The following is a 12,244-nucleotide window of genomic DNA, read 5'->3' on the forward strand; positions in this document are numbered from 1 at the left end:
CTCCCCATTTTTCATTATTAAAAATCAAACAAATTATTCAAGAATTCTTAGAGGCAATTTTTCATATTCATTTAAATTATAGATGTTTGAATCTTTTTAATATTCCTAGAAGTGACACCTATAGAAATACTGCTACATATGCAAGAAAGGATATGTGTTATAACATTTATAATGTAAAAATCGAATAACAGATTATCTATACATCAAAAAGAAAGTGTAACTCAGTTTAACCATTAAATATATAAAAATTAATCTATGTGCACTGACACATAAAGCTCATTGTTTTCAAGGAAACAAGTGAGGTTTGGAGAAATCATATGATAACCTTTATTTTTACAAAGTATACAGAGAGCCCTATATTTTTGCTCATTCTTATATGATAAAACCAGTAAATTCAAAAATATTTTGCAAAAGAGTTGAAAGTAAAGACAATTGTCTTTTTTTTTCTGTCTGCACTTTTTTAAAATTATATAGGCATGTCTCCCTAAAATACCCTCTAGTCAGATCGTAGACATTGGGTAATACAATGTCTGCAGCTAATAACCCTCCTAATGAAGTGTTGGGAAATGAAACCAAATGATTTCACAGACAGTTTAGTCCTGATTGGTCTCTCAGGTTGTCTGTCTCCTGTAGCTGAGCTTAAATTCCTTCTACAAACACAAATCAGCAAAAGATAAATTTTGCACCAGAGTAAAGTGGAGAAGTCATCTGGATTTCGAATATCATTTTGCCTGGTAGCAGACAGGTAACATTACTTCACCATATTGCAAGTAGAATGATCATTTTTCAATGTCATCTTCTTTCATAGGTTAAAAAAAGTGAAAGAGTAACATAATTTTGTTCTTATAGGTAGCAAATCGAAACATGAAGACCATGATTCTACTGCTTTGTCTTCTAGGATCAGCCCAGTCATTACCAGTAAGTGTGATATCTTTACTTTATGTACTGACCAGCCTAAGCCATGTCTCCTTACAGCCATTTATTTCTTCATGCCTTTCAAGAAAACGACTCTATTCTGTTTTTTTTAAGTTTCCTAATTTAATTTTCAAAACAAATAAGGTAAACTAATAAGATGTTAGTGCGAATTTCAACATTCTGCATTTTTCTAAAAAAAAAAAAAATGCATCCACATTAACATGGAAGAATTTCAATTGTTTTAGCAAAGCAACATAGCAGCCCTGAGGGACAAAGTGACTATTTTATGTTCCAAAACAAAAGTACGACTTTCTTGGGGACTGTTTATTTGCTCATGACTAAAAGAGTAAATCATGGTTCTGATTTTTCTACTTGATAAACAAAGCATATAAATAAGATGAACTCTTACCTACAAGTGTATGATACACATTATAAAATGACAAACTTTTTTTATTTTACACATATCATTACAAAATATTTAAAATGGGGGAAGGAGATTGGTGTTCCTTCCATCTATACTTTAGTTGTCCTAAGTTATTATATAGACATAGAGATGGAATATCTTATCCCTTTGGACTTATCCCATGGACTTCCCTTTGACACAGTGCTTAAGATATTCAGGAAAGATGCAATCGATGAACTGTGAACGAAGGACAAGAAACCATACTCACCTGTACAATCAACAATGACTCATTGGAAACTCTCTAGACAACAGACATGCCCTGATTGCTAAAAACACAGTAATGAGGACACAGCAAGGGGACATGATCCCTGACATAAGTCACAGTGGCTACACAGAGCAAATCATTGTTTAGGAAAAGCTTAGATTGTAAAAATTTCTGTGGGAAAAAATAAACAGGGAGGAAAAACAAATTAGAAATGACTAACACATTATTAAGAAGTTCTCAGGACTAAATTTTTAACGAAAAGAAAAAGAAAAGCAAAAGTCTTAAAATAGCAGAGCTGGTGTCAGTCTTGCCCTGTGGGATGCACCCAGCAACAAGTGCACTATGAGATCAGACTGGGGGGTAGGGTTTATTGTATTCATGAACTGGGGTCACTGCAGTGGTCTTAGTGCTGACCTTGACACGCACCAAGTGACCTTGCACAGGTCTTCTCTCACCTATAAAACATTTAAAAAGCCACACAGCTAGACCATCTGGACTGCGAGGTCATTGTCATCGTGAGTTCAACAAATTTAAATACAAAGTACTTACTCTGGCCAGGAAAGACACTGAATTCCCATTATATGTCACATGCAAGGCAAAAAAAAAGTAGGGAGCCTTAAAAAAAATGCAGTAGGACCCATGGAGTTTAATTCAAATAATGTAAAGGGGAAGTAAAGCAAATGTGCATAGAGCTAAGACTCCAAGTGTATCCCAAGGCCTGGCAAGGAAAGGAAAGGAGCAGCTGCTGTAGACGAATGGGAGCCAGGGACCACTGGAACCCAACTCGCCCTGGCTTACCTTTCTACTCTTCACCCTCTTGACTTGGCAATTTCCTAGTCTCTGATTCTGTCTCCTGCTAAGCATAAAATATTTGAAGACTTAAAACTACTGCAAAAGACATGGAGTTTAAATTCATAGTGTTGTTGGGGGGTGAACTGTTACCTTCCAGATGTAAATGGGTAAAAACCTCAAACACATCCCTCCCACTTTATCAAATATTTATATTCACAGAAGCAGCTTAACCCTGCTTTGGGAGGTCCTGCAACAAAACCAACTCCAGGTCAGGTGACACCACTACCTCAACAGCAACCAAATCAGGTAAGCACCCAGCAATGACAAAGAAAGCATATTGAGACTGGCAATTTAAAAAAAAAAATCAAGATTTGCATAGTCTCATGTCTGAAGAGGCTTTCTTGAGGGAGAGAAATAAGAAAGCCAATGTACTTGTTTTTATATTTAAATGAAGAAAACCAAGCAACCTCATTCTTTTTCCTTGTATGTGAATTAGTTACATGAGCAAGAATTTGGCTTATCTAAATATTCAAAGCTTTGAAAAGTGGATGGTGTCACCTATTTACAAAACTATAAAGGACACTGCCTGCCTTGTCTTTGTCTAGACTCTGAAATATTAGTCAATGGTATTAAAAGTTCAAGCTGTCTCTTTAATTATTGGGCATCATAGATCATTCAAATCAAATCATCTAAGTCCTTAAAAGATCTGTAGCTTATACTATTACAGACATTCTTTAGGGGAAAGAATCTAAAAATGGATGGGCACAATTAAGTACTAAAACAAAAATATTATAACTAAATAATAACTATATATAAATCACCAGATAAAACCCACAAACTTGGCATACTGCTAAGCCATCCAGAACAACACAGGAAACGAGGAGGCCTCATGCAGACAATTCGAGGGTAGTGACAGAGCTTGAACCTTTGCCTGCATTGACTTGATGGGAATCCATGCCTTTGGAAGCAGTATAAATTATCTGAGACTACCATCGGCACTGCTGAAGAGACAGATAGTGGCTTCTCTAACACCCAGTTTCAATGTCCTACAGGTTTTTCCTTCCATAAGTCTCATACCATTAACACAGCTTCTCACTCTGGGGTCAGACCTGCCATTGGTAAGTACTCTTTTATACTACCTCACTCCCTTTTGTTTAATAAATCAGGCACCTGATACTGAGCATGGAGGAGAGTCAAGAACATAGAGAAATGTCTATCCACAGAGCACATGCACACCTAATCACTAAACATGAGCTGCAATAGGAGCAAGGAGAAAGTCAGAGAGTCAGATAGCACTCAATAATTCTTGAAAGTTTTCCTAATAAATCTTTATATAATTGACCTCATTCTTGCCTTTGATCCTGATAACCTCTTCTCTAAAATCCTGCCCCATTTCTGTACCAGATCTTCCTTAATGTTCCCTACTATATCCACAAGCCACATAAACACTGTGACCACTATTCCTACCCTCTAGGATGACAAGAAAGGACAAGAGTTTCTCTCTGCTCATAGAACATCTGTAAAGATCCTTCTGTTTGAGGAAGAAAAATGTTTCCCTCCTGATTCTAACCAGTGTGCAGATTTAAAAATAACTATTAATGCATGTATTGGATGAGCATTAATGCATGGATTATATCTTGCAACTTTGTCTGGAAATACCTATGAAATATTTCATTTCCTAATAGAAAAAAATCAGAAAATGTCCAAGAACCATTATTGTAGCCAGAAAGGGGTAAATGACCTAAATGATCTCAGAGATGCCAAAGGAAAACATTTAATTCCTGGGGTATGGGGAAAAAGATGACACTTGCATCAAAGGCCTTACAAACAGAGTTTGAAGCCCATAAGCCACTTAAAGGTAGAGACAACTGACACCAAAATTGACCTCTGACCTCCACCAATACATTCTGTGGCATGAGAATATATACACACTAGGTTTTGATATTTTTTTACTTTTTAGTTTAATGTAGAGACTTGAGAGATAATTCGATGGCTAACAACACTTGGATAGGATTTGTAGCAATATAATATAGAGAGAACTCTATGTTGCTCTTGTAGCGGTCTTGAGATTCAGTTCCCTGCAATCACAGAGATCAGCTCACAACTTCCTACAACACCAGCTCCAGTAGGTCCAATGTCCTCTTCTGTTCTACTTAAACCTGCACTTATACACACACACACACACACACACACTGACACACATGGATATATAACACACGTATTCATGTAATTCAAGTATTTTTAAAAATCTTTGGAAAATTAATATAGAGGTTAGAAATGGACCTTGTGCTAAAAAATTAAGTGAATATGTTAATTTCATGTCTGTGATTAATTATACACATAATAAAATATTATGAACTTCTTCCTTTGAATGCATTTTTACCTTTAATAAGTATGCTTTAGGGTCCTAGATGCTCAAACTGAAAGAAACATAATGGAAATCTTCTCTGATGCCCCACAGTTCAACCCTGCTGCTGGGCCCCACGGCGCACATACTCTCCCGTTCACCCTGGGACCACTGAATGGACAGCAACAGCTGCAACCGCAGGTAAACTGAGGCAAGGCTTCCTGCACTCTGAGGGCATCTTCTCTCAGATGAAGCCACAGGGAGAAAGGAACCCATTTCAAAGTCATTGAATGCAGATGATTTGTGGGTGTTTGTTCTACTTATCACAAAACGGCATGAAATGTTTGCACGCCTTAAAACATTCGCTTACAATGTTATTTTTTGTAAGTGCAGAGCGTGCTATGCACTACCATGTGCATACACTTGACTGGAGAAAATCAGGGTTGGTTTGTTTTGTTTTGTTTTGTTTTCTAAATTTTTCCCTCTAAATTCATGTTATAGTGACATCGTTATAACTAAATCTATTGCTATATGAGAATTGTTTCATTTGAACTCATTCTTGGGCTTTTATAAGACACAATTTAATATTAAGAATAAATGTTGCCCTCTGAAAGAGACCAAAGAAAGAGGCAAATGAAATGTGAGCCTCTGTAATCCGTGACACTGGTGTAATTCACATACAGATTGGCCAGCTTCAGTCAGGCTCAGTTGCCTCAATTACTCCACCCAAACCATTGATTCAAATCTGCTGTGGGCTACGGCTACTGTGGGGAGTGGGAGAAAGGGGGGAACCACAGAAACACACACTCAGTCAAATGTCATGCTGGTGTCTATTAAATCATGTAGTGTGGTGATTTGTAAGTTAAAATATTTTAAAAGAAACAGACTCAACACAACACCTTATTCCCCAGAGAGTCAGAGGCATTAGTGAGCATGTCATAAAAGGTTTAGTATAGAAGATTTGACACTGCATATTCCCCAGCAAGCAGGAATGTTAGGTCATTCATTCCTCATTCTCTCTGGGGATTCTTCAATGTCTCTGGGCCACACTATCACAAAGCGTTCCCATGGCTTTCTCCCAGGTCAAACTCCACTGCCTACAACCTGTCTCTTCTTATATAGTGATAGTTTTTTGGAAATGTTTTATTACCATGGATTATACACAGTAATTGGTCATCATGACAGTCTCATACATGTATATGAAGTACATTGAAAAGAATCACCTCTCATCACTTTCTATGTCCCCCTCCTCGTCTGCCTCCTACTCCTTGCCTTCCTCTTCCTATATAGTCTCTCTTCTTCTTTCATATTTTTGTGTGTGTGCATGAACATATGAACCAGTGAACTTAATTAGGTTAACTTACAGAAGCACAGGTAAGGTATTATTTATAGGCACATTGATGACTTACCTACCACCAACAATATGGCTGAGGAAAATATCTCTCTGCTACCCCAACAAACATTAACTGTCTATAGATCTTCAGAGAGAGGTGGGGCCTTATGGGCCCCTTCTATGTCCATGAGAGAATGGTGACAGGTCCAATCTCATGTGCAGCTTGTGCAGATAATCATAGCTGCTGAGAGTGTGACAGCCATGTCCCTCCCACAAGACAGCATTGCATTGCACTCTGTCCCTTCCTCCAGCACTTATATTCTTTCTGAGCCTTGGAAAGGACAGTACAGATGGCCCATTTGGTCCTGAGCATTCACTGGTCTTTTTATCCTTACCACTTACATCAGTTATGAGTCTCTGCCTTAGCTGCTGCCCACTGTCAAAAATGAAGCTTCTGTAACCAAAGACAGTGACAGTAGCACTAATTCATGGGCATATATGACTATAATTTATAATAAACATAAATATTTAGAAAGCAAAAGAAAATTGGATCATTTTCAATGATGCAAACCTAAGGAATATGGTTGCAGCCTTTAACTATAAAAAACCAACCCTGGGAAGAAATTGTTCCAGAACAATATAGCTGCTCAATTCTCAGCTCTCTGTACAACCTGTGTGGTGTGGACAAGTTATTTTAACCCCACAGCAACTCACTTTCCTCAAAATTTAAAACAGGCTTCAATGTAGAAGCTTCCTCTATTGGTTACAAAGATTAAAAGGCTAAGCATCTAAAACAGTTTGTGTCATACCATAAATACTCACATATCCATGGTGGATACTTCAAACAACTTCCAAACAGCAACGAAGACAACAAATTTCCTTTACAATTATGCTGCTGAACAGTTAGCTTTCCATTAAGAAGAGATTTTTAGATTCATGTTCTCCAAAATCGTACCTCTCCCTTCCCCACCCACCCTGAGGGTTTGTTGTTCCCACTGATTTAGCTACTGTCATATTTTGCTGTCGGTCAACAAGAAGCTGACCAGCTTCTATAGGGAGACATGTGCTTGTCATTGTTGGCCTGTCAGACACTGTGGTGCCAGCAGAATGGGAAAATAGCAAGGTCAAGAGCCGGTCAAATTCAAAGCTGTCAGGGTGCTATATACCAAGTTAAATGTCAATTTTGATGATATTTTTTCTGACACTATGGATTTTCTATGTAAACAAAAATAAAATTTTATGTTATACAGAGTAAGAGAATACCACAGCATGACAACTCCTCTACCATTTCAGCCAGCAACTTATAACATAACCTAGTCTCACTTGAAGGTCTCAGCTGTGGATGTGGGTTGCTGAACAAGTGTAACCCATAATCCAAGCCCCCACCACCTCCCACCAAACACACTGTTATTTTTTTAAGATTTATTTATTTACCTATCTATTTGTTTGTTTGTTTGTTTGTTATATGTAAGTACACTGTAGCTGTCTTCAGTCACTCCAGAAGAGGGCATCAGATCTCATTACAGATGGTTGTGAGCTACCGTGTGGTTGCTGGGATTTGAACTCAGGACCTTCGGAAGAGCAGTCAGTGCTCTTAACCACTGAGCCATCTCTCCAGCTCCCACACGATTATATTTTAACAGTGCTTTTTGTCCCTTTATTTTTCAGATGTTACCCATTATTGTGGCACAACTTGGAGCTCAGGTAAGACTATTGCTAAACAGACTGATTGTTAATCACGCAGGTGTAGAATGTGTCTCTTATCTCAATTCACCAATCAGGCACCAGGATTCTAACTCACTTTGCACTGTGTAAGCACTACAATAGAGAGCTCTAACTTACCTGGCCCTAGCTGGCAGGCAAGTGCAGCTGTAAATTCTTCAGGGTACCATTTCAGTTAACAATGACACCGTCTAGTTAACACCCACTCTGAAAATGAGTGAGATGTGGTTGATCCTCTAGCCACACCCTCAGTAAATGAAGCAGACAGTCACCCCTGAATCACACTGACAAAAAAAATAATAATGGGATGAATATGATGGCCCATGATGTAGGGGGTTATTTTATCTCAAATCTACTTTAGCCATAAGTGCTTATCCTAGAATTCTCAACACCTTTTTCTTCCTCTTCCTAGTTGCTTTTGCAAATGTTACTCTTGATCTCACTGATAAAATTACCAAGGACCAACATCTGCATCAGTATCAGCATCAGATGGGAGCTTCAGTCTTAAAATCAGAGACAAATATTAGTATAAAATCCCTATGAACTCTTTGTATTTAAATAGGCATATGTATGGCTTATTAGGCTGCCCCTGAATTTGCAATCCCCCTGCCTCAACCTCTCCAGTTCTAGGATTAACAGAGTGTGCCATTCACCACACCTACTCCTACTAGCTCTTTCTTCCACATCTAAGTGTAGCTCAAGAGAATATATCTGACATGCCACAAGGATTTAAGTATAACATATTCATCAAATAATATTTGTGGTGCATAAAAATATGGCTAAACCTTAAATTTAAGACTAAACCAAAGAAAAATTATGTAAGCCACAACATAACCACAAATAAATACTAGGTGGCCATTTAAAATTATATTTATTGCATTAATTTGGCAGTAAAACAGCTAAAACGTTCCTATGAAATACTAAGAGAAAAGGAAAGACAGGAACTATATAAATAAGAGTTTCTATTACATGAAGAGTAAATTTGTAGAAATTTGTAGAAAACACATGGAAAGACCATCATCTGTAAACCATAGTGTTATTTTTCTGCTGTCTTCTGTATTCTCCAGGCTTCTTATATCTATCACTTAATTTTTATATATATATATATATATATATATATATATATATATATATTATATGTATAATTTTCAAATAAAGGTAAGTCACATTATTCAATAATAAACATGAGCAATCCTATATCACATTCTGACACAAATTTTGTGATATACATAACAGACCATTTAATATATTGTTGAAAGTAAAAAGAAAATCTTTCTTTAGAATACTTAAAAGTAATTACATATTTTAGTTATTTTAAATACATTGCATTGAATATATTAAAATATATCTAATTGCTTCTTGTTATTGTTTTGCTTTTAGGGCACTCTCCTAAGCTCAGAGGAACTGGTAAAAAGAAAATCCTTTAAGTCACTACTGTTTAACTTCTTCTTCTCCCTCCTCCCAGTGTCATCTGCCCTTCCAGCTCTTTTGACCACAACCCCATCTAACTACGTTACCTACAATGAGCTGTGTATTTTCAGAGCTCCTCAAATCTGATTACTCCTTCTCACCTAAAAATTTGTCATCTGTCTCCTACTACTTTCCATTAAGTTAACTTTGTGATAACTTTCGATATGTTGCTGTCACAATCTGTGTTAACCTGGAAATCCATTGAACACTTTTAAACTTTATTTTGATTGACTTAAACTTTTTACTGAACATCACATACAATTCTCCAGATATTGAAGCAGAGTACTGTAAATATTGACTCTGCAGGAAGGGTTAACACTGTTGTCCTTTCCATTGTATGAGATTCTTCTCTATATTTTAGTAGGGTTGAGTGAGTTCTTTTCTATAAACACTAATAATTGAAGGATAAGAATTAAAGTACTTATTCCCATCACTCATACTTTCTATGCAGTAATGAACAGGCCATGTTTAGAAACATCTGTTTGGATTACTCTGCTATCTAAACATAACAACGGAAGGAATTGAGGCAGGTTCACAGAACACAGTTTTTAAAGGCTTTTCATACTATGAAAAGGGTATGTATTGTATTTGCTATACTACCCTAAATAATACTCCAGTTGTGGATCAGCATCTCCCTTGCCAGCACTGACAGATGAACATTCCTATCTTCCTGTTGTTGGAGTATTGTCACAAAACAAGCTCTTTTAACAGATCTCTCACCTTTAGACCTCACGATACAAAGTACAGACCCATGATGGAGCTTTACAGATAAACTGAGGCTCAACAAGCCTAAATGAGTTGTCTCAAAGGCAACCGAAAATGTAGATCCTGATCCACAGCCATGGGTTCTATAGTTCTATCGTAGTTTTCAAACATTTTTTAGTTCAATCCATGGTCATAATGAACTTTTCATACAGCCCAACATACTCACCTGATTTTACAAAATAATACTTATTCTTATATGGCATGTGTTGGGATAACTTCCAGTCTTCTCTGACATTCATAATTTCTGTATGCCTTGATTCTCAGCTTGCAGTGTTCTGTGCTGTAGTCTTCCCTCCTTATCTAGCAGAGATCTAGGTCTGCCTTCAGGATTGAAGTCTAAGACAAGGCTTCCCTAGCTAGGGCCTCCACTCTCAGACCACCTCAGGATGACTTTGAGAACTAGCTTAAATTCATATTAGCAGGCCTGGCCCAGACCTCAAGCAGAGCCTAACCATGAAAACCTCTGAAAAAAAGATGTTTCTTCAGTAATCTCAGAAAATGCAAAGGCAGCTCAAGTACCAAGAGAACTAACTCCTCCTGACCCAAAAGAGGGATGCCTTTGAAAAGGAGGCCGAAGGGACCTGAATGGAACTCAAGCCACAAAGGCAATGTCTGGTTGATCAACTTGTATTTCCATTAACTTGTAGTCTTTTTTTTTTTAATTTTTTATGGGCAAGAGAAAGGCTTTCCTTTAGGTGAAGGACAGAGACAGAGCTTGTCAATACTTTGTGGATTTTCTACATAGCACTGTATCCAGACACGCCTGATACCTTCAGACTATGCTTTTGTTATGACTGCCTTGCGTTCTAATTCCCTTTTTAAGGAAAAGGAGCCCGGTAACAAATGTCAACACTGACAAGGGCATGTTAGATGAATGCCAGGTCTTTGTGATTTCTCTGACTTTAGCCCTCCCTTCCTCCCACGCCACAGCCTGCCACTCCTAACCAACCTGCTGTCCTCCAAAGAAAAGAGATGGGTTAACCTTGTTGAAGTGCGTTCTTTTTCACTTTGTTTTCTGTTTCCTTCCCATTCTAGCCATTAGCCTCCCAAATCTTCACAGGCCTCCTTATCCACCCCTTGTTCCCTGGAGCCATTCCTCCCTCTGGTCAGGCAGGGGCTAAACCAGATGTGCAGAATGGAGTCCTTCCTACAAGACAGGCAGGAGCGAACGCTGTCAACCAGGGAACCACTCCGGCCCATGTCACAACTCCTGGTGTCACAGATGATGATGACTATGAAATGAGCACCCCTGCAGGCCTGCGAAGGGCCACACACACCACGGAGGGAACCACCATAGACCCACCAAATAGTAAGTTGTCCTAGGGTAGAACATGTATGTCATCTGAAGAATAGCAAAGAGTTCTTTGTCTTGTGCTGACAAATGCAGACTTCAATGAAAGCAAGGAACCTATTCACAGGCATGAAAGCGCATAAAGGAATGGTTTTACTAAGCCACCAATTCCATGGTATTAACCTTAGAATACATTCAGTTACCCATGCAATATCCACAACACACACACATGCACATATGCACATATGCACACATGAACATGGGCCGTAACCAACTTAGAATGAGCCTCAGAATTTCTTGCATAATATTGCAAGAAGCCACTGGTACACTGGGAATAGTCTGGCATTAGCACAGTAGATAAACTACCCATCTGCAGTCCCTTGCCATGTGTAAGCACAGAATGTTTTCACCTGCATCTAAAGCCACTCTGTTTCTTCTAGGAACTCAGTAAGCTGTTTCAGATCTCCTCAGCTAAACCACGTCACCGTTGGAGGTTCCATGTGAGCCATCCCCATCCATCACATGATGGAAAAGACAGAGACCAGTGGAAGGTCTTGGGAGGTATAAAGTCTTTAAATTTACCTGAAAGTTTTTCTTGAAATTTCAAGAGAGAGATTGAATGAAGAGAATTCCAAGTTCAAAGAAAATCATTAAAGAGATCAATTTGTCTTTGAAATACTTTAGTATGCCACTTCAGACAGACCTGGAAAATGTGTGTATTAAAATATATTTTGAAAACTGACATTTTTCTTCTTTGGGCCTGAAAGAAATTTGGGTATCTTCATAAGCTGCATTACCTTCATGACTTTAAGCCTAGAACTTCCTTCACAAGTGGCAAGATTTTCTGCCAAAGGAGAGGACCATGAAGATAAACTCCAGGCCACTCACAACTACCTCACAACACACTCCCAGAGGAAACACTATTTAATTTCTAATAAACA

At 38.0% G+C, this 12,244-nt stretch overlaps 1 protein-coding gene across 1 annotated transcript; it reads left to right on the forward strand.

Annotated features, from left to right (window-relative positions):
- The first annotated feature begins 668 nt into the window (after nt 1-668).
- Amtn (amelotin) lies at nt 669-12,044 on the forward strand. Its single transcript, XM_021163968.1, has 9 exons — nt 669-745; nt 850-918; nt 2,595-2,681; nt 3,428-3,493; nt 4,837-4,923; nt 7,724-7,759; nt 9,158-9,184; nt 11,048-11,321; nt 11,744-12,044. Exons 2-9 carry the CDS (start codon nt 865-867, stop codon nt 11,752-11,754), a joined length of 642 nt encoding a protein of 213 aa, XP_021019627.1. The 5' UTR covers nt 669-745; nt 850-864; the 3' UTR covers nt 11,755-12,044.
- Nucleotides 12,045-12,244: the final 200 nt, after the last annotated feature.

This window comes from Mus caroli, chromosome 5 (genome assembly GCF_900094665.2).
Source record: "Mus caroli chromosome 5, CAROLI_EIJ_v1.1, whole genome shotgun sequence".
In the NCBI taxonomy this organism is placed as follows: Eukaryota; Metazoa; Chordata; class Mammalia; order Rodentia; family Muridae; genus Mus; species Mus caroli.